Source organism: Bos indicus, chromosome 3 (assembly GCF_029378745.1).
Source record: "Bos indicus isolate NIAB-ARS_2022 breed Sahiwal x Tharparkar chromosome 3, NIAB-ARS_B.indTharparkar_mat_pri_1.0, whole genome shotgun sequence".
Taxonomy (NCBI): Eukaryota; Metazoa; Chordata; class Mammalia; order Artiodactyla; family Bovidae; genus Bos; species Bos indicus.
Window position 1 is genome coordinate 39,372,750 of NC_091762.1, and position 27,209 is coordinate 39,399,958.

At 39.0% G+C, this 27,209-nt stretch overlaps 1 protein-coding gene across 1 annotated transcript in view; it reads right to left on the reverse strand.

Annotated features, from left to right (window-relative positions):
- Positions 1–213: 213 nt before the first annotated feature.
- Positions 214–27,209, reverse strand: part of LOC109556796 (renin receptor) — a 143,130-nt gene continuing 116,134 nt past the window's right edge. Inside the window, 2 exon segments of the mRNA XM_070781697.1 lie at positions 214–577; positions 579–1,248. Of these exon segments, the coding sequence (XP_070637798.1) occupies positions 214–577; positions 579–1,248 (1,034 nt within the window).

The window sequence follows — 27,209 nt, forward strand, 5'->3', positions numbered from 1 at the left end:
AGAAGGAAATGGCAACCCACTCCAGTGTTCTTGCCTGGAGAATCCCAGGGACGGCGGAACCTGGTGGGCTGCCGTCTATGGTGTTGCACAGAGTCAGACACGACTGAAGCAACTTAGCAGCAGCAATCTAGTTTAAACTACACTAAAAGATTTATTTTAATGAAACAGTCAATTCTAAACCTTCTTTTTTTCCAAGTTTGGCATAAGGAAAATTCAATCCATTCAAATCTTCTGGTTTGTCATCCTATAAATGATGCTATCATTTTCAGGATCCATGTTCCACATATTGTAACAGGTGACAATCAGAGTCAAGGCCAAGCCGATCATTATCCAAAGTACCAGGCTGAAAACCACCGGATATTCAAAATTATATTTATAGGCAAGATTATAGGGAGTTAAGGGGTCCTTTACTTGTTTTGTCTCAAGGATAGTCTTTGTCTTCCTCATAAGGGATGTGTCAAATGATCTGACAGTCACCAACTCTACCACTGCGTTCCCGCCATAGAGATTGTACATGACATCTGCATACTTTTGCAGAGCATCAGCAAGGATCTTAGAGGCATCTCTAAATTGTTCAGTCTTCCCCATAATTTTTACCAATTTCTTCCAGACCTGGCAACTCCAGTGAGTATAAATCAGGAGAATGATCCTTGGCTAGATGCTTATGTTGGGACAACAAACTTGAAATATCATGCAGCACTTGCAGTTCAGAAAGAAAAAGGAGATCAACTTCATTGTTCATACTTAGAGAATTGAGGGGAAATGAAGCGAGAGCAGAGGTTTCTTGAAACAGTCGATTGTGGAGCTGTCTGAGCATTACTGAGAGATCTTTGAAAACCGAGTTTGCTTTCCCCACCATGTACACTCTTTCCTCACTGGGAGCCAACAGCAAAAACCACTGGAGTTTCTTCAAAAATAAAGATTGAATGGAATTTGCCATGCTGTCAAGACTAAAAGGAACTGCATTCTCCAAAGGGTATGAAATGACACTGCCTGGGGGTAGAGCAAGCTTGTCCACTCCTTTCACCATCACCATAACAGTAGCCTGAAGATGGTGGCACAGGTTACCTACTGTAAGGCCCGGCCAAGAAAGGTCTTCTTTCACAGAGAAGCCCATGGACCATGCAGCCACGTCTGGGATTCGCTCTCCTGGAATAGGGCAATTTCCATTCTGGAAAACAACAGATACTGGTGATCTTAATATACTAAATTTGTTCCCTAAGACACCTGATACAGGTAAGCATAATACTGCTGGCTAAGAACTCTCTGTTTCCTGATACCTTTGACTCCACCCTTCAGGGCCAGGCTTGCAGGGTTACTCTCAGGATCCAGTGAGACACTCACGGACTGGGTTTAGAAGAGAGGCGGATCAGTTCCTTGTGCTGCCCTAATACTGTACAGTCCAAACAGCAGGGAAGATGCATGAGGCAGGACCCAGATGTCAACAATGGGAGCCTCACAAACTTATGGTTGAGGTGAAGGGCAGCCACAGCCAGATGGCAGGGTCACAAGGAGGTACATCACCAAAGTTTACAGAGCCAGACACAGCGAGATCATATAAACATAAGGGTCCATATAGAAATGACAGTCATCAAGTTCCGTTTGCTGCTTACGTCTGGAGTAGAGACAGCAGATGCCCTCAGGAAGCTGTCGATATTGGCAACACTTTATTTCACTCTATGCAGGAAACACAAAACAGACACAACTCCCTGTGCCCTCCAAGAGCTGCCGTGTGTATTTGTTGAATGAATGAACTCAGGGTGACTGAAAAGCCCTCTGAGTATGTGTGTCTCAGCTCCCCACTCTCCTCCCAAGTAGGGGATTTTGGGAGCAAGTGGCAGTGAAATCAAACCCTGAAAGAAAGCATCTACTCCTAAGAAAACACAAGCAGGGAGGCCAGGACCAGCATGAAGGTAAGGGAGTCTGCCCAAGATATCCTAGTGCAGGTGGCTCCTTTTCATTGTTTTTCCGGGGATCTGCCAAGATGGTGACAATTTATCCCTGCTTTCTCTGAGGGAGGCTCATGCCACAGCTCAGCTTGTCCCTCTGTCCCACCAGCCTGATCCCTCTCCTGGCCATGCTTGGAATCACCTGGGGAGCTTTAAAAGCTGCTGATGCCTCTAGAATAGTAGATTTTTAAAAAAATAAATTTTTATGAAGGTGAGTTACATTGATCAAGTGTTCATTGTTCTCTGGAAGTCTTTTTTGATAGCAGCGCTAATGACACTTATTTTACTTGGAATGTGAACCTTACTCTCTTCAGTGAAGTCTATACTTCTTTAGGGAGGGCCCATTTTATATTTATTTTCTTATTCCTACAATCTTATATAATGTTTACTGTTATAACTGTTCAAAAATGAATGGGAGGATAAGTAAATGAACATAGAATTAATAACAAGGAACAAATAAATGACTATCAAAATATGTTTAGCAAATACTTTTCAATACCAGCACAGCCCCCAAAAGATAGTTTACATGATACTTTTCATTGATTTCTATATGGCACATTCTGTCAATACCATAATCATAAGTTGCTTTTGGTACTTTGTTGATTCATTAAGTAAAATATTTTATTCCCAGTGGATTTTTAAAAGAGTAAAAAGTGTTAACTGAGATAGAAGACATGTATTGTAGCTACATTGGTAAAGAACCTGCCTGCAAGGCAGAAGACCTGGGTTCGATTCCTAGGTCGGGAAGATCCCCTGGAGAAGGAAATGGCAACTCACTCCAGTATTCTTGCCTGGAGAATCCCATGGACAGAGGAGCCTGGTGGGCTACAGTCCAGAGGGTTGCAAAGAGTCAGATACTACTTAGCGACTAAACCACCACCACCACTTCTTATGTTAAGAAGCATGGGGCACTTTCAATACTAAGTAAAATATTTTATTCCCAGAGGATTTTTAAAAGAGCATAAAAGTGTTAACTAAGATAGAAGATGTGGGTTTCTCATTAAGAAGAATTGGGCACTTTCAATATTTAGGTAAACATTTTTACAAAATTAGAGTTAAATCATTTGAGAAAGAAATTGGAACTTAATATGATATACATGGGGATTCCCTGGTAGCTTAGCTGGTAAAGAATCCCCCTGCAATGCAGGAGACCCAGGTTAGATTCCTGGGTCAGGAAGATCTTTTGGAGAAGGGATAGGCTACTCACTCCAGTATTCTTGGGCTTCCCTGGTGGTCAGCTGGTAAAGAATCCGCCTTAATGCAAAAGACCTGGATTGGATCTCTGGATTGGGAAGATCCCCCAGAAAAGGGAACTGGCTATCCTCTCCAGTATTCTGGCCTGGAGAATTCCATGGACTGTATAACCCAGGAGGTAGCAAAGAGTCCGACACAACTGAGAAACTTTCACTTTTCATCATGTACATGGTCCATAGAATCCACTTTGATGTTGTTCTGATTAGATTGCCTTGCTGTGGTCCTATTGCTGGGTGGTAGCTTATGGTTGCTATGTGATAGACTTTGGTTGTTGTGTGATAGAATTCCTAATGCTCAACTCTGTCAATCAGTCATACAACTGGAGATAAAGATAAATTCAGGACTCTATGTAGCTCTGTGACCTTCACTGGTAATGAATCCTGTAGCTTCATTAGTTGCATTCAAAGCTTTTTAAAATTAATTGCCTTTCTCTAATGAAGTTTTTCCTTGCTTGGAAAATCAGAACAATGGTAAATACTTCAACAAACTTAACAAAAATGTATTACAGGCTAGTTGTGACCTTGAAGAGGCTTTTTTCCCAATTGTAATGGCATGTATTATATAGAATGCATAGGAAGGGCTTTATTTTAATTAATATAATCATTCTTTATGTGTTAAAAACTTACTATATTGCAATCTTGTGTACTTCACTATGATACATTAAAATCTCTTCTAAAATCACTTATGCTCATATTCAGGATTTTACATTTTCATTTGTTTAGCTTATTTGGCCATGTGATTGTCATATTGCTCCAGGCACAGAAGCAACCACTCTGACACTAATGTTTTTTAAACTACATTACATTATACATATGCCTAACAGAAGTATGAATCAATGCCAGCATTGCAAAGGAAAAAAATTCATGAAATGTAGTGTTACATAGAAGAATAATTTACTCTGGAGGAAAACAGGGTTTTAATTTCCATAGTTTGAACTTCTATTTTTACCTGTGCACAAAAACAAGTTGAAATATTTATTCATTGGATCAATTGCATAGTGTGTGTATATAGATAAAGATAGTCATAATTTTTTCAACCAGGGTTTGTGTCTTTGGGTATGGGCTATTCTATAGCTGCTAGATTATTATGTTTCATAATTATGTTGGGACATATTTTTCTCCTTAACTGCAGAAGGCATTTACTTTCATTATTCAGAGTGCATATACCTGGGTTGTTTTTATGAGAGTAAGATGAATTTTCAATGCACCATTCATAAACCAGAGTTACCAAGATGTCATTCCTTTAGAGCTACGAAATGAGGTAAACTTTAGAATGAATTTAAAAGTTCAGTGTATGAAAAAGTCTGTATCTTACTGGGTCATTATAATAATTAAATGAGAAATTGTCTCTGAAGCAATTAAAACAATGCTAACTCAGATAATCAGTGTATTATGAAGTTCAATAAAAATAAGTTATTTGTATAGTGAAATAATGTTGATAAAATATGTCCCACTTCTTAACCAAAAATATGTTTTATAAAAATATTCCATTAAGTCTGGATTAATTTGGGACTTTGTTGGTGATACAGTGGATAAGGATCCACTTGCCAATGCAGGGAACATGGGTTCAGTCCCCGGGCCAGGAAGACACCACATGCCACGGGGCAACTAAGCCCATGCGCCACAACTCCTGAGCCTGTGCCCTAGAGCCCATGCCCTGCCACACGATAGTAACCCCCACTCACCGCAACTAGAGAAAGCCTGCACTCAGTGACAAAGACCCAACACGGCCAGAAATGAAATCTAGAGGAATTTGAAAGTCAGAATAAAAGCATACAATTACTGGACATTAATTTACAGATAAATCATCTAGTTAGATTTTTCCCCCATATTGGTTCAAATATCCCATTATTTATAAATTCATATATTTTTCTTTAAATGGCTTGCCATTGAAAATATTTCTATATATCCATTTGCTGAAAAAATTTTATCAAATACCATCACTTTCAATTGCAGTCCCAATATTAAAACATTAGCACTTAAAAAGGGAAAGAAAACTACTAAACTTTCAGGGTATTTAAGCTACAGAGAATTTCAGGAATATTCAACTCTTCCTTCCCATTTTAGTATGAGGAAATTGAGGTAGAGTGGTATAGGTGGTATATGTAATATCTCTTGCTTATTCAAATTTTAGTACACTCTAATCAGTGTTATAAATAGATATGGACATTTTCAGAAGCAGACACTCTATTTTCAATAGATAGGAAGGAGGGAAAGAAGTGAGGGAAAGAAGTGAGGGAAGAGAAAAATAGGTCTAGAAGATGAGAGAAAGACAAATGGAATTACAAAGCCAATCACATAAGTCAAGGAGAGGAAGGAGCTATGTGCGTTATGGTCCCCAAATACATTTACCTAGGAATCTCAGAAAATCACAACATTCAGACTTAAATATGCATTTTAAAGCAGACTATGAGTTTTAAACAGTTACAAATAATACCATATTCTTGCATGTGATAGATGCCTAGCAAAAACAAACCAGAAAGCAATCTTCTTCTGTTCCCTTTGTGAAAAAGACTTCTAGATAGTGGTGTTTGTTTCATTAGTCATAATCCATATCGATATTTTATTATTTATAACAATTGAGATGTTTTATTTTAATAATTGAGAGTGTATAAAATAAACCTCAGCAGAGCATTGGTATTTACACAATCCTTAAAACATTCAGTTCAGTCACTCAGTCGTGTCCAACTCTGCAAACCCATGGACTGCAGCACGCCAGGCCTCCCTGTCCATCACCAACACCGGGAGTCTACTCAAACTCATGTCCATAAGTCAGTGTTACCATCCAACCATCTCATCCTCTGTCGTCCCCTTCTCCTCCTGCCTTCAATCTTTCCCAGCATCAGAGGATCTTTTCTAATGAGTCAGTTCTTCGCATCAGGTGGCCTAATTATTGGAGTTTCAGCTTCAACATCAGTCCTTCCAAAGAATATTCAGGACTGATTTACTTTAGGATGGACTGGTTGAATCTCCTTGCAGTCCAAGGGACTCTCAAGAGTCTTCTCCAACACCAGTTCAAAAGCATCAGTTCTTCAGCACTCAGCTTTCTTTATGGTCCAACTCTCACATCCATACATGACAACTGGAAAAAACCATAGTTTTGACTAGACAGACCTTTGCTGGCAAAGAAATGTCTCTGGTTTTTAATATGCTATCTAGGTTTGTTATAGCTTTTCCTCCAAGGACCAAACATCTTTTAATTTTATGGCTGTAGTCACCATCTGTAGTGATTTTGGAGCCCCAAAAAATAAGGTCTGTCACTGTTTCCATAGCTTCCCCATCTATTTGCCATGAAATGATGGGACCAGATGCCATGATCTTAGTTTTTTTAACGTTGAGTTTTAAGCCAGCTATTTCATGCTCCTCTTTCACTTTCATCAAAAGACTCTTTAGTTCTTCTTCACTTTCTGCCATAAGGGTGGTGTCACTGCATATCTGAGGTTATTGATATTTCTCCCGGAAATCTTGATTCCAGCTTGTGCTTCATCTGGCCCCACATTTCATATAATGTACTCTACATGTAAGTTAAATAAGCAGGGTGACAATATACAGCCTTAACATACTCCTTTCCCAATTTGGAACCAGTCTGTTGTTCCATGTTTGGTTCTAACTGTTGCTTCTTTACCTGCATACAGATTTTTCAGGTGGCAGGTAATGTGGTATAGTATTCCCATTTCTTGAAGAATTTTCCACAGTTTGTCGTGACCCACACAGTCAAAGGCTTTGATATAGTCAATAAAGCAGAAATAGATGTTTTTTCTGGAATTCTCTTGCTTTTGTGATGAGCCAACAGATGTTGGCAATTTGATCTCTGGTTCCTTTGTTTTTTCTAAATCCAGCTTGAACATCTGGAAGTTCATGGTTCACGTACCTTTGAAGCCTGGCTTGGAGAATTTTTAGTATTACTTTGCTAGTGTGTGAAATGAGTGCAGTTGTGCAGTAGTTTGAATATTCTTTGGCATTAAAATGGTTAATTTTTTGATGATAGGGATTTTCCTCAACAAACATATAGCAATCACTGTGCCTTCAATTTTGTTAGCCATGTTGTACCTTTCAAGACAGCCTTGTTAGCATCATTGCCAAGCTTTCTAGAATTTGAATCCTGGTTCAGGTATGTGGAATTACTATATTCTCTCTTGTCATGTTTTGTGATGACTTTTGTCCTAAGCTCTTTTGGTGTATGCAAGAGAATGGAGTTAGAATGGTTGGCCAGAAATTCAGATTTCCTCTGTGAAGAATGATGAGATACTCATTTGTCCACTCTCCTCTTATTTTTTATTGAAGTTCAGTTGATTTACAGTATGATATTAATTTCACATGTATAGCAAAGTGACTTGGTGATACGTATAAATATATATATATTCTTATTCATTTGAAAATTCTTTTTCATTAGAGTTTATTATAAGATATTAAATATAGTTCCTTCTGCTATACACTATATCTAGTCTTTTGTTTTATGCATGATAGAGGGCATCTGTTAAACCGATACTGCCAATTTACTCCTACTGTCCTCTTCCCCTTGGTAACCGGAAGTTTGTTTTCTGTTGTGAGTCTGTTTCTTTTTTGTAAATAAGTTCATTTGTACTGTGTTTTAGAATCAACATATAAGTGATATCATATATTATTTGTCTTTGTCTGACTTACTTCATTTAGTATGATAACTTCTAGGGCTATCCATGTTGTTTCAAATAGCATTATTTCATTCTTTTTATGACTGAGTAGTTCTTGCCTGAAGAATCCCAGGGTTGGGGGAGCCTGGTGGGCTGCCATCTATGGGGTCACACAGAATCGGACACGACTGAAGTGGCTTAGCAGCAGCAGCAGCAGTATTCTATCGTGTGTGTGCGTGTATTAAATAATGTACTATATATACCACATCTTTTGATTGACACTTAATTTTGCTTCCATGTCTTGGCTATTGTAAATAGTATTGCTGTGAGCACTGGGGTACATGTATCCCATTTCAAATTGGGGCTTTCATATTTTTCAGATATATGCCTAGAAGTGGGATGAGTGGATTATACAGCAATTCTATTTTTAGGTTTTTAAGGACCTTTGATAGTATTTTCCAAAGTAGCAGCACCAATCTGCATTCCCACCAGCAGTGTAGGAGGGTTTCCTTTTCTCCTCATATTCTCTACCGTTTATTATTTATAGACTCTTTGATGGTGGCCATCTGACCACATTAGGTGATACCTGATTGTAGTTTTTATTTGCATTTGTCTAATAATTAGTGAAGAGCTGACTCATTGGAAAAGACTCTGATGCTGGGAGGGATTGGGGGCAGGAGGAGAAGGGGACGACAGAGGATGAGATGGCTGGATGGCATCACTGATTCGATGGACGTGAGTCTGAGTGAACTCCGGGAGTTGGTGATAGACAGGGAGGCCTGGCGTGCTGCGATTCATGGGGTTGCAAAGAGTTGGACACGACTGAACGACTGAACTGAACTGAACTGAATAATTAGTGATGTTGACCATCTTATCATGTGCCTGTTGACCATCTCTATGTCTTTTGAAAAATGTCAATTTAGGTCTTCTGTGTTTTTTTTTTGGATTAGGTTTTTCCTTTCCTGTTATTAAATTGTATGACCTATTTGTTTATTTTTGAAATTAAAAGCCCTTTCAGTCACATCACTTGCAAATATTTTCTCCAGCTCATAGCTTTTTTCTTTTCAGTTTGTTTATAATGTTCTTTGGGCTTCCCTTGTGGCTCAGCTGGTAAAGAATCCACCTGTAATGCAGGAGAACTGAGTTTGATTCCTGGGTTGAAAAGATCCCCTGAAGAAGGGAAAGGCTACCCACTCCAGTATTCTGGCTGGGAGAATTCCATCGACTGTATAGTCCATGGGGTCCACAAAGATTTGGACACAAAGAATCGGACTAAGCGACTTTCACTTCACTTCATTTCATGACGTTTTTTGCCCTGCAAAAGTTGTTAAGTCTGGCTGCTACTAAGTCATTTCGGTCATGTCTGACTCTGTGTGACCCCATAGACGGCAGCCCACGAGGCTCCCCCATCCCTGGGATTCTCCAGGCAAGAACACTGGATTGGTTTGCCATTTCCTTCTCCAATGCAGGAAAGTGAAAAGTGAGAGTGAAGTCGCTCAATCGTGTCTGACCCTTAGTGACCCCATGGACTGCAGCCCACCAGGCTCCTCCGTCCATGGGATTTTCCAAGCAAGAGTACTGGAGTGGGTTGCCATCACCTTCTCCATGTTAAGTCTGGCTAGGTCCCATTTATTTATGCTTTTATGTCTGTCGTCTTGGTGACTGGCCTAAGAAAACAATGCTACAGTGGCGTCATATCTTGTATTTAAGTCTTCAAGGTCTAATCCCCTCTTGACATGAGAGGTAAGAATGGGTAAAAAGACCATTGAAATTTTCCAGGAATCTGAGTTAAGGGTTATGTATTATAGGTAATCGCTGAAACTATTGTATTTATAGTGCATGGCTCCACAGTCACAGAAGCTACATTAGGGAGTCCAAGTTCATACTGCTCACCACATGACAGGCCAATAAATTAAGGGACAAGTTGTTGGGGCAAGAAATAGTGACTTTATTCAGAAAGCCATAAGACCAAGAAGATGGTGAATTAGTGTCCCTAAGAACCATCTTGCTGGGATCTGGGTACTAGTTTTTTTTTTTTTTTTTTCTTTTTATGGAAAAAACAGGGGAGAAGTGAGGAGGAGGTAAACTAAAAAGGCCAATTTTTTTGCACGTATTTCCTGGTTTTGGAAAGACTGTATATGGTTTGTGTTCATTTCTTCTATTCTGCAGTTCAGTTAAGTTCACTCAGTTTTGTCCAACTGTTTGTGATCCCATGAACCACAGCACACCAGGCCTTCCTGTCCATCATCAACTCTCGGAGTCTACCTAAACCCATATCCATTAAGTTGGTGGTGCCATCCAACCATCTCATCCTCTGTCATCCCCTTCTCCTCCTGCCCTCAATCTTTCCCAGCATCAGGGTCTTTTCCAGTGAGTCAGCTCTTCATATCAGGTGACCAAAGTATTGGAGTTTCAGCTTCAACATCAGTCGTTCCAATGAACACCCAGGACTGATCTCCTTTAGGATGGGCTGGTTGGATCTCCTTGCAGTCCAAGGGACTCTCAAGAGTCTTTTCCAACACCATAGTTCAAAAGCATTAATTTTTCTGTGCTCAGCTTTCTTTATAGTCCAGCACTCACATCCATACATGACCACTGGAAAAACCATAGCCTTGACTAGATGGATCTTTGTTGGCAAAGTAATGTCTCTGCTTTTTAATATGCTGTCTAGGTTGGTCATAACTTTCCTTCCAAGGAGTAAGCGTTTTTAATTTCATGGCTGCAATCACCATCTGCAGTGATTTTGGGGCCCCAAATAATAAAGTCAGCCACTGTTCCCGCTTTTTCCTCATCTATTTGCCATGAAGTGATGGGACTGGATGCCATGATCTTAGCTTTCTGAATATTGAGCTTTAAGCCAACTTTTTCACTCTCCTCCATTTTCATCAAGAGGCTATTTAGTTAGGCTGGATCAAAACATTTCTTGTGAGCTGAACAAAGGTATTGTTCAGGCATGGAAAGGAGGGTCCCTGGAGACGGACCACTGTGTATTCTTTAAACTATAGTCAATGTTCCTTTGGGCTAGTGATTAACTTGTAGCAAAAAACAGCAGAACACAAAAGTTAAAGAAACATCTAATATGGAGTCAGATTTATTCTTCCCTATTAGAGCTGTGCAATTTTCTGGCATATAAAACAGATTTTTTTGGTAGCATAAATATTTGCCAACTTTGGTACAATAACTCACATGCTTCATCTAGAGAACTCATCTATTCTGGGTCAAAGAACATTTAAGTAATGCAAGAAAGTACTTTCATTATTCTCCAGATCCTTCACTTCTCTTATCCTGTTGGCTGCTTCAGTTCTTTACATCAGTATAAACTTTGAGAGGAGACAAGATTTCTAGTTTTAATGAATCTAATTAGAAAATCTGAATCTTTGTATACTCAGTATTCCCCCCAAAGTTTTAAAGTATTATTTATGACATTGTTAAAAACAGCAAATTAAATTTGAAACTAAACACTTCATATGAGGCTAAAACAGTACAAGGGCTTCTCTGGTGGCTCAGATGATAAAGAATCCACCTGCAATGCAGGAGACCTGGGTTGAATCCCTGGGTTGGGAAGATCCCCTGAAGGAGGGAATGGCAACCCACTCCAGTATTCTTGCCTGTGGTCTCCTTAAAATGGCCACCTATTATTGTAGCCCCTTTTGAGGAATTTTGTTTGTATAATCATTTCTTTCTCAATGCTGCATAGATATTTAATCCAAAAATTCATATATCCAGTTGTATAATTTAAATTGTCAAAAGTAGATATTTAGTGAGATATCTACTGAGTTATCTAGTAAGATATCTTTATTAGAGAAACTATGGTAAGACTAAATATTGCAGTTGAACATGAACTTAATAACTGATCCTCTTCAGTTAAAAGCAATGTAGAAATAATCACCTCATATTTAAAATAGTAAATAAAAGAGGGCTTACAGTTTCTATACTATTGATAAAATTTACTCATCAATTTAAATAGAAAATTGTTGTTAGCATTTTATACTAAAATAACATTGGTCATGCATTTGACATGCACTATATTATACATATTGAAGGTTGAGGGCTCTTACTATGTTCAGTTAATTGAACACTCATATCAAGGTCTTTTCCATTTTTAGGCCTTTAGACCTGCTTTTCCTCTGGCAGAAATACTCTTCCACTTATCTCCACATATGCCTCCTTTTGAAGGTTAAGAATAGATTTACTAAATGTAATTTCAGACAATCTTACTTAGCTAAAGTATCTTCCTCTCTTCAGTCACTCTGTATTCACATTAGTGTTTATTGGACCTGCAATTAACTTACTTATTCAGTTGTTCATAGTTGTTTTTTCTGTCTCTTCCTAATACAGTGTTGGCTCCTGGAAGTCAGAGAGTTTGTATAATTTGTTTCCAGTTAAATTTCCCTAATACCTAAAATAAGATTGCTGCTGCTAAGTCGCTTCAGTCGTGTCTGACTCTGTGTGACCCCAGAGACCACAGCCTACCAGGCTTCTCCGTCCATGGGATTCTCCAGGCAAGAACACTGGAGTGGGTTGCCATTTCCTTCTCCAATGCATGAAAGTTGAAAGTGAAAGTTAAGTCGCTCAGTCATGTCTGACTCTTAGTGACCCCATGGACTGCAGCCTACCATCCATGGGATTTTCCAGGCAACAGTACTGGAGTGGGGTGCCATTGCCTTCTCCCTAAATAAGATTTCAGTTCAGTTCAGTCGCTCAGTCGTGTCTGACTCTTCGCGACCCCATGAATCAGCACGCCAGGCCTCCCTGTTCATCACCAACTCCCGGAGTTCACTCAGACTCACGTCCATCGAGTCAGTGATGCCATCCAGCCATCTCATCCTCTGTCGTCCCCTTCTCCTCCTGCCCCCAATCCCTCCCAGCATCAGAGTCTTTTCCAATGAGTCAACTCTTCGCATGAGGTGGCCAAAGTACTGGAGTTTCAGCTTTAGCATCATTCCTTCCAAAGAAATCCCAGGGCTGATCTCCTTCAGAATGGACTGGTTGGATCTCCTTGCAGTCCAAGGGACTCTCAAGAGTCTTCTCCAACACCACAGTTCAAAAGCATCAATTCTTCGGCGCTCAGCCTTCTTCACAGTCCAACTCTCACATCCATACATGACCACAGGAAAAAACATAGCCTTGACTAGATGAACCTTTGTTGGCAAAGTAATGTCTCTGCTTTTGAATATGCTATCTAGGTTGGTCATAACTTTCTTTCCAAGGAGTAAGCATCTTTTAATTTCATGGCTGCAATCACCATCTGCAGTGATTTTGGAGCCCCAAAAAAAGATTAGGTACACAATAAACAAATAAAATACAAAAATACATAAACTAATTCCTGGAGTTTTCTGGAGTTTCACGTATTCTCTTATGTTAAGTATTTTTCATATGTTGATATGACACAAATTTGATAAAATTTGATAGTCTTTCTAAGATGGAATTCATTCATTTCATCTCCAATGAAAGGGGGCTACAAGAATACCTATAGATAGTACTCCGTTTTGTTATTACTGAAACACTTATGCATGAAATCTGTTCAAGTTCCAATTTTTTCACCCAAAAGGCTTGCAGTCAGAAATACACTTTCATAATATTATTATACCATTTACAATCCACTGACTGTTTGCTTCAGTTGCCAACCATTTTCATTCCTTGGTAAATGCTGGGTTTAACTGTGAACTATTTTAGAAAATATGACCATTCAGACACATCCCAAGACATTCTGATTCAATATGTCTTAGATGGGACTGAATATCTGTATTTTAAAACTTCACATGTGACTCGTGGAGGCTACTGCACTAGGCATTATTTTTCTTTATTCATTTGAATAAATATATTTTTCTTTATTCATTTTTTAGTGTGGGTAAAATAGTAAAAATGAAATGATATGGAAATAAAGTGAATAGTAAAGGAATATAAATTAAGCAGTTCACAAACTGGTAAATTATCCCTTGAATAAAAAGTAGTTAATTGATTTTGCATGTCTCCTACTTTCCTAGCCCTTTGTACTATGTAGAAAATACTAGGAACCAGTGACAAAGAGAAGAGAGGGGAAAAAAAAAAAAAAAAAAAAAGAAAGACCGTATTAGTGAATTAACTGGAGCCAATGAATGCTTCTCTTTGGCAGTGAAATATATTTCTTACTTTATGTTCCAGTAAACTCACAGTTTCCAAAATTACATTCAAAAGTCATTGAACTAATTTCTTCTTTGGTAATAAGACCCTGCTGTGTTCCCAGTTAATTAACTTGATTATTTTATAATGAAGGCCAGGAGTCCTTGTCTTTCAAATTTTTTTCTGTGTGCAAATTCTATAATTTCAGAAGGGTACTTAAAACATAGGAAAAACTTGCTTATTCATTCATTTACTTTAACCTAAAGGGGTAATCTTAATATTCTTATTTATATAAAGTACAATTAATGTTAAATATCCTGAGACATATATTGAGAACTTGGCTCAGGTTTCCCATACTTTTACCCTCACTCCCCTCAGAATCTCACTTGGGTAAATTCACTTGTGTAAATTCACTAAATAGTTTTCCATTGCCAACATGATCTATTATGCTTTGGCTGAGTAAGCCAGTATTTTAGTTTCCCTGTAATGTGTGCATAGAAACCTTGCAATTGTGCCTTGTTAATTTTCCATACACATGGCTTCAGATCAGATCATATCGGATCAGTCGCTCAGTCGTGTCCGACTCTTTGCAACCCCATGAGTCGCAGCACGCCAGGCCTCTCTGTCCATCACCAACTCCCAGAGTTCACTCAGACTTACGTCCATCGAGTCAGCGATGCCATCCAGCCATCTCATCCTCTGTCGTCCCCTTCTCCTCCTGCCCCCAATCCCTCCCAGCATCAGAGTCTTTTCCAATGAGTCAACTCTTCGCATGAGGTGGCCAAAGTACTGGAGTTTCAGCTTTAGCATCATTCCTTCCAAAGAAATCCCAGGGCTGATCTCCTTCAGAATGCACTGGTTGGATCTCTTTGCAGTCCAAGGGACTCTCAAGAGTCTTCTCCATCACCACAGTTCAAAAGCATCAATTCTTTGGCGCTCAGCCTTCTTCACAGTCCAACTCTCACATCCATACATGACCACAGGAAAAACCATAGCCTTGACTAGACGGACCTTTGTTGGCAAAGTAATGTCTCTGCTTTTGAATATGCTGTCTAGGTTGGTCATAACTTTCCTTCCAAGGAGTAAGCGTCTTTTAATTTCATGGCTGCAGTCACCATCTGCAGTGATTTTGGAGCCCAGAAAAATAAAGTCTGACACTGTTTCCACTGTTTCCCCATCTATTTCCCATGAAGTGATGAGACTGGATGCCATGATCTTCGGTTTCTGAATGTTGAGCTTTAAGCCAACTTTTTCACTGTCCTCTTTCACTTTCAAGAGGCTTTTGAGTTCCTCTTCACTTTCTGCCATAAGAGTGGTATCATCTGCATATCTGAGGTTATTGATATTTCTCCTGGCACTCTTGATTCCAGCTTGTGTTTCTTCCAGTCCAGCGTTTCTCATGATGTTACTCTGCATATAAGTTAAATAAACAGGGTGACAATATACAGCTTTGACGTAGTCCTTTTCCTATTTGGAACCAGTCTGTTGTTCCATGTCCAGTTCTAACTGTTGCTTCCTGACCTGCATACAAATTTCTCAAGAGGCAGATCAGGTGGTCTGGTATTCCCATCTCTTTCAGAATTTTCCACAGTTTACTGTGATCCACACAGTCAAAGGCTTTGGCATAGTCAATAAACTCTTTTTTTTTTTACATTTTTTTTAACATTCCTAATTCATTAGTGTTTGAAAGAGAGAAATGCATAGTTAGGAAAAAAGTAGCAAAGATGAAGAGCATTTCAGTAAATTTCACAATCTTGAATCAAAGTAATTCTTCCCATTCAGGTTAATGTATTTCTATACCATGTTTGTGAAAAATTAGATTATTCCCACTTTGTTACTCTTTTGTAAACCAAAATATTTTAGCTTTTAAAAATTTGTTTTAGAAATAATTCAGTTCTTCTCTATAGAAAGTTTAAAATGTTGATTTTTTTTCTCTCTGGATTATCCCTAGTTTGATTCTCTTAAGCAAATGTTTATTGTCCTTTTGTGTACCTAACAACATACTAAATAATTAATATACAGCAATGAATATAATGAAGTCCCTGTCCCAAAGAAACTTACCTGTAAGTGAGAAATATAGATATGTAAACACATTAATTCAGTTCAATAGAATGTTTAAAAAAGATATATGTTCATATAACATAGAGGCAGAGAAGTAGAAGAAGAGAAACTAATGTTGACGTTAACTAGTTAATTTCTTCAACTAGAATGTTGAAGAAATGAATGAGCAAGAAGAAAGCAAAGAACTTATAGTCATAGAATAAATAATCATGAAGAAACGATGAGATAAGAAAAGACATGTGCCTTACAAGTGAATGAGGAAAGGGTTTTAATGAAGCGGGGGGATATAGTTCAATAGGGTCAAATATAGAGGATTTCTGCATGACAGGGCTGTCTAGGTTCTTAGGTTGTGGCAATATGAATGCAATGGATAATTCTTTACAACCTAAAGAACTATCTCCCAAATGGTGGAGAGAGATATTGTGTTCCAAGTTAGAGAAAAAGTAAGACATCAGAGGTAAAATGTAGGATCATAGATGTTGACTAATCTTTCAAAGAGCTGAGTCAACCCATGGATGGTATTCTTTGTCTTAAGGCTGAGACTCAGAATCCAGAGTCTATCATGCTTCAGGAGAAATTACCTTGTAATTCCCTCCTGAAATGTTCTCCAAACTTCCATGAAAATATTTATGTACATAAGTGGATTATTTAGATGGTCTTGGGGAAGGAAGGAGGGGATAATGAGAAAGAAGAGAGGCCTGACGTACTTTAGCTCTTTGCTGCCTAACATGGGGAGAAAGCATCCCTCTATCATGTTAATTAGCAACCCAAGATCCAGACAAAGGAAAGAGTTTGTCTGCAGCAGAGTTTAGGGCAGCAGGAAAGGATTCCTGATCCAGAAGGAGGGGAAACCTATAAGACAAACAGCAAATAAAATGATTTGCTTTATTTGTTGTTGTCTGTTATTCAGTCACTAAGTTGGGTCTGACACTTTGGGATCCCATGGACTACAGCACGCCAGGCTTCCTTGTCATTCACTGTCACCTGAAGTTAACTCAGACTCGTGTCCATTGTGTCGATGATGCCATCCAACCATCTTATACTCTGCTGCTCCCTTCTCCTTTTGCTTTCAATCTTTCCCAGAATCAGGGTCTTTTCTAATAAGTGAGCTCTTTGCATCAGATGGCCAAAGTATTGGAGGTTCAGCATCAGTCCTTCCAGTGAATATTCAGGGTTGATTTCCTTTAGGATTGACTGGTTGGATCTTCTTGCAGTCCAAGGGATACTTGAGAATCTTCCAGCATCAGTTCTTTGGTGCTCAGCTTTGTTTATGGTTCTACTCTCACATCCGTACATGGCTACTGGAAAAAACAGCTTTGACTAGATGGACCTTTTTTAGCAAAGTAATGTCTCTGCTTTTTAATATGCTGCCTAGGTTTGCCATAGCTTTTCTTCAAAGGAGCGAATGTCTGTTAATTTCTTATCTGCAGTCACCATCTGCAGCGATTTTGGAGTCCAGGAAAATCAAATCTGCCATTGTTTCCACATTTTCCCCTTCTATTTGCCATGAAGTGATGGGACCAGATGCCATAATCTTCATTTTTTGAATGTTGAGTTTTAAGCCAGCTTTTTCACTTTCCTCTTTCACACTCATCAAGAGGCTTTTTATCTCCTCTTTGCTTTCTGCCAGGAGAGTGGTATCTTCTGCATATCTGAGATTGTTGATATTTTTCCCAGCAATCTTGATTCCAACCTGTGCTTCATCCAGCCTGGCATTCCGCATGATGTACTCTTTATAGAAGTTAAGTAAGCAGGGTGACGGTGTACAGCCTTGAGGTATTCCTTTCCCAATTTTGAAACAGTCAGATGTTCCATGTCTGGTTCTAACTATTCTTTCTTGACCAGCATACAAGTTTCTGAGGAGACAGATAAGGTGGTCTGGTATTCCTATCTCTTTAAGAATTTTCCATAGTTTGTTGTGATATACATAGTCAAAGGCTTTAGCATAGTCAATGAAACAGAAGTAGATATTTTTCTGAAATTCCCTTGCTTTCTCTGTGATCCAGATTAATTTGCTTAATTTGATGGCTGATAATAGCAGAGACATTAGTTTGTCAACAAAGGTCCATCTAGTCAAGGCTATGTTTTTTCCAGTAGTCACGTATGGATGTGAGAGTTGGACTACAAAGAAAGCTGAGTGCCGAAGAATTGATGCTTTTGAACTATGGTGTTGGAGAAGACTCTCGAGAGTCCCTTGGACTGCAAGGAGATCCAACCTGTCCATCCTAAAGGAGATCAGTCCTGGGTGTTCATTGAAATGACTGATGTTGAAGCTGAAACTCCAATACTTTGGCCATCTGATGTGAAAAGCTGACTCATTGGAAAAGACCCTGATGCTGGGAAAGACTGAGGGCAGGAGGAGAAGGGGATGACAGAGGATGAGATAGATGGATGGCATCAGCAACTCAATGGACATGGGTTTAGGTAGACTAAGGGAGTTGGTGATGGACAGGGAGGCCTGGCGTGCTGTGGTTCATGGGATTGCAAAGAGTTGGGCATGACTGAGTGACTGAACTGAACTGAATACTGATATGGAGAAGAAAAGGATTTATACTAATTACACTTCTCTTTAATGTCTTTGTCTTCCCTCAAGATGTTAAATTACTTATGGTCATGGATCTTATCTTACTTATCCCTATACCTCTAGTATTTTTTATGATAAGGTGATATAAGTTGTTTAATAATAATTAGTTTTTCTTTATTGCTAGGATTTAAAATGCTTGTTGGTGAGCTAATAGGATGTTATCCTTAAAAATAAATTAATATAACTGGAATATTGTCATTAATTCATTGGCATCTGTGGTAGAGTATTGGAAAGATACATCAAATTTATAATTAAAGGATTAAAAAAAATCCTTGAAAAAAAAATAAGCATTGCTGAAGTTGGCTGATGTAATAACTGGTGACAGTAACCAAACTTTGACTAAGGAACAATAAGAAACCTTGAACAAAAAGTACTTAAATATTGCTTATGGTTTGAAGAAATAATAGCAAAGAGATAGTACTGATTCTGTAGTATGTGCCTAGCACTTTTTATGAATTTTTATATAATAATTTTCATAATCATCACTATAACTGAGATAGATAGTAATTTATCCTAATTTACAAAAGAAGTAATAATAACAAGGAGTAGTCCAGAAACATATTCAAACCCATGAGACTAGTAAGCAGTGAATCAAAAGTCAACTCAGGTAATTTAGTTCCAAAGTCTACAAAATTCAGCAGTTTACCATACAACAAAAAACATGAATATAAATAAATTAAATAAATGCAATTAATTTGAGGATTCATACTGACAGTATTCAATCATGAATTATGTTTATGCCAAATACTTTTTATTTATATCAAATACTATTTTTAAAATAGTGTGTTAGGGTTGTATGACTCCATGTAAATAAGAGAGAGAGAGAGGATGAGATTTATTATGAGCAGTTGTCTCACATGATTATGGAGACTAAGAAGTTTTAAGATCAGCAGTCCACAAGCTGGAAACCCAGGAATGTGAATATGTAGTTCCAGTACAAGGTCAAAGGCCTGAGAACAAGGAGAACTGATTATATAAAATTTAGTCTGTAAGTTGGCAGGTTTGAGACTGAAGAATATCTGATATATCAATCTGAGTCTAAAAGCCAAAAAATCATCAGTCCCAACTCATGTAGTCAGGTAGGAGGAGTTTTTCCTTACTTAGCCATTTTATTTTATTTAGTTCTTCTATTGATGGCTGAGACAGATCCACATTAGGGAGGAAAATCTGCATTATTCAGTCAACTGATTCAACTGTTAGTCTTATTCAGACACATCCTCACCGACACAACCAGAATAGTGTTTGTTCAAATGTCTGGGCACCCTATTGGCCCAGTTAAGTTGACGCATGAAATTAACCATCACAGGTCTAACTCATTTCAACTTGGCACCCATTTGCACTAAACTTAATCACCAAGGAAAGATAATAACAAGGTCATAATTCTCCCTAACATGATATAACTATCCTTATACAGTTGAAATCCTACTAATTCCTTCTCCACAAGAGGAGGAAAAAGCCCTTGAGTATTATTACTCTTCTCCTTGATATTTCATAACTTAAATATTATGATGTAAAGTTAATATGCCTTTTGTTACATGATAAAACATTAAGAGAGGGAAAATAAAGATATCTGCAATATATATGTATATACTCGTATATACAAACACATAAATTATTCATAACAAAATAATATAATGAAGATATTCTCATGACAATTATTGTCCTTGTTTCTATAACTTGTCACATGGTTATAGTTAGTATTAATACTCTACCTTCTCCCTTTACCCATTCTGTATTCTTTTTGCCTTTAGCAAATACCTCATATCTCTTTGGTTCTTAAGCTGGTGAGGTGACTGAGTAAGTTCATCCTGAAAGCTCTGAACAATTAGTAGTCATCCTGGATTGGGTTGTTGTAGTTTTCCACTTACCTTAAACATAGTGCATGGTAAAACTAAAAGATGCACTAAGAGAAGCCTTAAGTGATCACCTATGTTCTAGACATACTCTGTGCTGTGCTTAGTTGCTCAGTTGTGTCTGATTCTTTGTGACTCCATGGAGTGTAGCCTACTAGGCTCCTCTGTCCATGGGGATTCTCCAAGCAAGAATACTGGATGGGTTGTCATGCCCTCTTCCAGGGGATCTTCCCAACCCAGAGATCAAACCAGAACTGCAGGTGGATTCTTTACCATCTGAACCACCAGGGAAGCCTGTGAATACTGGCGTGGGTACCCTCTCCCTTCTCCAGGAGATCTTCCCAACCCAGGAACCAAACCAGGGTCTCCTGCATTGCAGGCAGATTCTTTATTAGCTGAGCTACCAGGGAAGCCCAGACATAGTCTATTTTACCTCCATTTTGCAGTATTAGTACAAATTCCCTTCAGTCAGGCATAGGATGAAATTCTGAGTTGGATTTTCAGCAATCTAAAGGATGATGATGTTGTCCTTTTCTCACCCTTTGTGATATCAGTCTGCTAAAGCTTCAGTTCAGTTGCTCAGTTGTGTCTGACTCTTTGTGACTCCACGGACTGCAGCATGCCAGCCCTCCCTGTCCATCACCAACTCTGGAGTTTACTCAAACTCATGTCCATTGAGTCAGTGATGCCATCCAACCATCTCATCCTCTGTCATCCCCTTCTCCTCCTGCCTTCAGTCTTTCCCAGAATCAGGGTCTTTTCAAATGAGTCAGCTCTTCTCATCAGGTGGCCAAAGTAGTGGAGTTTCAGCTTCAGCATCAGTCCTTCCAAAGAATATTCAGGACTGATTTCCTTTTGGATGGACTGGTTAGATCTCCTTGCAGTCCAAGGGACTCTCAAAAGTCTTCTTGAACACCATAGTTCAGAAGCGTCAATTCTTTGGTGCTCAGCTTTCTTCACAGTCCAACTCCCACATGCATACATGATCACAGGAAAAACCATAGCCTTGACTAGACGGACCTTTGTTGGCAAAGTGATGTCTCTGCTTTTGAACATGCTATCTAGGTTGGTCATAACTTTCCTTCCAAGGAGTAAGCGTCTTTTAATTTCATGGCTGCAGTCACCATCTGCAGTGATTTTGGAGCCCAGAAAAATAAAGTCTGACACTGTTCCCACTGTTTCCCCATCTATTTCCCATGAAGTGATGGGACCGGATGCCATGATCTTAGTTTTCTGATTGTTGAGCTTTAAGCCAACTTTTCACTCTCCTTTTTTACTTTCATCAAGAGGCTCTTTAGTTCTTCTTCTCTTTCTGCCATAAGGGTGGTGTTATCTGCATATCTGAGGTTATTGATATTTCTCCCGGCAATCTTAATTCCAGCTTGTGCTTCATCCACCCCAGCGTTTCTCATGATGTACTCTGCATATAAGTTAAATAAGCATGGTGGCAATATACAGCCTTGACATACTCCTTTTCCTTGGACTCCTTTTCCTTGACTTACTCCTTGGACTCTGTCAACCCTTGCCCCAATTTTAAGCCAAAGTCTCCCACATGCCAGCCTCTTTGTGAATATGCATGCACCTCCCAAGCCCCTTCATGAATATGCATGTACTCTTAGCTTAAAACTTCTGCGGTTTTGCTGTTCAGGAGACACTGCTTTGGGAAAGATCCCTGGTGTTTTCTTTACTTGTTACAAGTGATACATCCTTCCTTCTCCAGGTCTTTATCTTATTGTATCTTTTAGCTTGACATCTACCAAGAGAATAACCCAGTTTGGGTAACACTATGGTGATGTTTTATATATTTCTATTGCCAGATCATGCCATAAACTATCAGTTTTCTTCTTATCACTAGAAATAGAATCATTAGCCTCTCTGCTGCTGCTAAGTCACTTCAGTTGTGTCCGACTCTGTGCGACCCCATAGACGGAAGCCCACCAGGCTCCCCCGTCCCTGGGATTCTCCAGGCAAGAACACTGGAGTGGGTTGCCATTTCCTTCTGCAATGCATGAAAGAGAAAAGTGAAAGTAAAGTCTCTCAGTCGTGTCCGACTCTTAGCGACCCCATGGACTGCAGCCCACCAGGCTCCTCCGTCCTTGGATTTCCCAGGCAAGAGTACTGGAGTGGGGTGTCATTGCCTTCTCCACATTAGCATCTCCAAATCTAATCAAATTAGAGATCCAGTTCTGGACACTCCAGAACCAATTCAGAAAACTCATCCTTGAAATTGTGTTCTTCTAGAACCATCTTAGGTACTAAAATCTGTGTTCGTCATAGCTCTCCTGGAAAACAGAACCAATAGGATGTATGTGTCTGTCTGTGTCTATATGTTGTTCAGTCTCTCAGTCATGTCTGACTCTTTGCAACCCCATAGACTGCAGTATGCCAGGCTTCCCTGTCCTTCACCATCTCCCAGAGCTTGCTCAAACTCATGTCCATTGAGTTGGTGATGCCATCTACCATCTCATCCTCTTTTGTTGCCCCCTTTTCTTGCCTTCAATCTTTCTCAGCATCAGGGTCTTTTCTAATGAAATAGCTCTTTGCATTAGGTGGCCAAAGTATTGGACCTTCAGCTGAATTTGTGTGTGTGTGTGTGTGTGTGTGTGTGTGTGTGTATTCAGAGAGAGAGAGAGAGAGAATTGGTGCATGCAGTTATAGAGGCAGTGAATTTCCATTATCTGTAGTCAGCATGTTGGAGACACAGGAAAATTATTTGAGTCCACAGGCCACAAAACCAGGAGAGCCAACGAAGTAAGCTCCAGTCTGAAATCTGACAGGCAGGCCTGTGACTCAAGAAAAAAGGTGTTTCAGTTTAAGTCTGAAGTCCATAACAGTTCAAGTCCCAGCAAGAAGTGTTTTCTCTTACTTAGCCTTTTGATTTTATTTTATTCAGATCTTCTATCGATTATATGAGGCTCACCTACATTAGGGAATGCAATCTGCTTTACTTAGTCTTCTGATTTGAATGTTCACCTCATCAACAAACACCCTCACAGACATACCCAGAATAATGTTTGACCAAGTATCTGGGCACCCTGTGATATGGTCAAGTTGACACATAAAATGAACCATCACAGATCATAAATATTCATTTGTTTAGTGTCAGATAAAAATAATCATGGGATATTCTAATATTAATACTTTCTTCTTTTACCCCAATGAAACATCTTATAGTGTAGTGTAGAACCACTATACTATACTAGAAAGTGAAAGTGAAGTCGCTCAGTCGTGCCCGACTCTTTTCGACCCCATGGACTGTAGCCTACTAGGCTCCTCCGTCTGTGGGATTCTCCAGGCAAGAGTACTAGAGTGGGTTGTCGTTTCCTTCTCCAGGAGATCTTCCCAACTCAAGGATCGAACCCAGGTCTCCCGCATTGCAGGCAGACACTTTACCATCTGAGCCACCAGGGAAGACTCATACTATACTAGACTGCTGCTCAATAACAGTTGTCAAAATAAAGATCACAGAAGTGTTATTGATGAAGTAGGAGGCAGAGCAACTTAGAAAAATAGTAATTGGAAATTAGTAAAAATTAACATATTCTTTAAAAGTATGTACTGGAAAATAAATCATGTTTCCTCACTGCATGAGGGAAAACATAATGATGTGAAGAATCTTTGATATAAAATAAAAATAAATCTTTGTATTAAAGTGCATAGAACTAAGAATGTAAGGGGAGAAAAGTGTATAGTTTAAAAATATACATTAGAAAGTTTGTGCAATAACCTGATATAAAGAGAAAAGTCAGGAAACTGTAATTTCTTGAAAAAACTGGTACTAGAAGTGCTAGGTAACTTAAATGAGTCATCATTCATTGGGAGAATTTCTTTAAACAAGGCTCGTTAATTAAGATGTCATTGAACACAGAAAAGCAAAATAAATTAAAGGTGATGGGGGCAGTGGATAAAAGTTAAACTAGCCTAAAAAAGAACCTTAATAAAAGAGGAAAAATATAAAGTAAAAGAGATGTATAATAAAAGGAAAATAATTGTAATGCATATAGATTAGAATAAACATGAAATCATAATACTTTTAGACAAAGCATTGATGAAAGTATTCTAATCTGTAATTGTGACTCACCATTTATTGATTTGAGCAGGAACAGTATTAAATACACTTTGGAAGTAAAAGAATGTGTGTTTTGGCTCTCATTTTTTATTCCAGAAAGTGAGATAATAAATAAACAAATGTCCACGTGCATAATTAGAAGGCAAATATATTAATGATTAGAGGTTGTTGATAGTGAATACTAAGAATATTAATTTATGGAAAGGGGTGAATTTGAGAAAAGAAATTTCTTACAGAGTGAAACAATTCAAGGATAGAGTCAGCTGAGAGGAAGAGCCAGAAATTATAGCATAAGATTATAAATCTCATAATGCAGTCAGATGAACATAAAAGACAATTCATTACTAGCATATTTCTATGTACAACATACACTTTAAGCTAAACTCTTAGGAAGAAATATTCCCTTGGGACTGTCAGAATAAATTAGAATTTAGATAAAGCAGAAGAAAGAAAACTTTTTTTATTTCTCATCAGCTAAATATTGGAACTCCTCCACTTATTAGGGTCACTAAACAGATCAAAAAGGGAAAAATTAATTAAATAAAATTATGTCTCAGTGGAAAAGAAAGTTAGTACTCTGGTATTGGAGTCAGATTAAAATGCCTACAAAAATTAATCATGGAAAATACTCCACTTCCTTTATCGGGTAAGTTAGAAGGCTACAAGATTAAGGGAGCTCCAGGATAAAATAGTTTTACAGCTTTGCTAGATGGTGATGTAAGTTCCCTGCTGCTCTGGCTCAGGGTATATGACCTAGAAGATCCAGTGTTGCTGGAGGAATCCATAGAAGCTAGAAGTTCTTTGTGAAGTCTTCGGCAAGCTGTGATAGACTCACAAATCTGACTTCTATGGTTTTGGAAATAGAACATATCTTCTGTTTCAAAGAAGTACTATTTAAATAGCAGTTCCTGGTATGCTTCTGGGACCCATTAGAAATGAAGAATCTGGCTAGAGGACACTGGCCAACTGTAAAATTAACTGGCTTTCTTAAGGTGGATATTTTCAGAATCAGTATATCATAAGGCACAAAACATACAGCTCTCCCATAATAGTGTATTTGGCTTTGGTCTTAATCAATTTTAGATTCACAAGTAAATTATATAAAGAAGTGGACCCAGACAACCATTTCACTGACTTTGGTTGTGCTAATGCCTCTCTTTCAACTCAATGCTTTTTGCTCAGTGGAAGTTTTCATGTGACTAGTAAGCAGGGAGAGAAAACAAAAAACAGCCCTGATTTAGAGATATATGTATTTGCCTAAAAATGTAAGAATTTGCTAAAAATGAAATATTGTCACACTAGAGACTCACTTGTTACTGAGTCCAAACTCACTTTCTGCTTGCTGCATGACAAGCCAACGAATCCGAGAGAAGGGGTCGAACCAAGGAAGAGACTTTATTCAGGAAGCTGACTGACCGAGAAGATGGCAGGCTCAGTTCAGTTCAGTTCAGTCGCTCAGTCGTGTCCGACTCTTTGCAACCCCATAAATTGCAGCATGCCAGGCCTCCCTGTCCATCACCAACTCCCGGAGTTCACTCAGACTCACGTCCATTGAGTCAGAGATGCCATCCAGCCATCTCATCCTCTGTCGTTCCTTTCTCCTCTTGCCCCCAATCTCTCCTAGCATCAGAATCTTTTCCAATGAGTCAACTCTTCGCATGAGGTGGCCAAAGTACTGGAGTTTCAGCTTTAGTATCATTCCTTCCAAAGAAATCCCAGGGCTGATCTCCTTCAGAATGGACTGGTTGGATCTCCTTGCAGTCCAAGGGACTCTCAAGAGTCTTCCCCAACACTACAGTTCAAAAGCATCAATTCTTCGGTGTTCAGTCTTCTTCACAGTCCAACTCTCATATCCATACATGACCACAGGAAAAACCATAGCCTTGACTAGATGCCCTTTGTTGGCAAAGTAATGTCTTTGCCTTTGAATACGCTATCTAGGTTGGTCATAACTTTCCTAGGCTAGTACTTAAAATAACCATTCTCTGGGTCTGGATGCCAGGTTCTTTTATAAATTAGAGATGGGGGGAGGTGAGAAAGCAAAGTAAAAATATCATTAATCTTACAAACATCTCCTAGGATGGCAAGACTCAGGCAAGAGATGTGTTAATTTCTTCCTTCCTGCCACCTACAAGTGGATAAGGTTCTGAACAAAGGCATTTTAACAGTCAGGCAGAGGGGCTGGATTCTCTGAGGCAGGCATTCTGTAAAATTATAATAACAAAAGTAATGAATAACAAGTCAGAGAAACAGTTCCAACATAGAGTCAAAACTGGTTCTTCTCTGCAACACACTCAGTGTTCCTAAGAAACAGTGAGGAGTGGAAATCATTCAAATGGACAGAGAAACATACAAGCAGTGCAATGTGCTACTTCCACTGTGTATGGAGGAAGAAGCAGCCTGAGATAAAATCAGTTCAGTTCAGTCGCTCAATTGTGTCTGACTCTTTGCGACCCCATGAACTGCAGCACGCCAGGCCTCCCTGTCCATCACCAACTCCCAGGGTTCACCCAAATCCATGTCCATCAAGTCGGTGATGCCATCCAAACATCTTATCCTTTGTCATCCCCTTCTCCTCCTGCCCTCAATCTTTCCCAGCATCAGGATCTTTTCAAATGAGTCAGCTCTTCGTACCAGGTGGCCAAAGTACTGGAGTTTCAGCTTCAACATCAGTCCCTCCAATGAACACCCAGGACTCATCATCTTTAGGATGGACTGGTTGGATCTC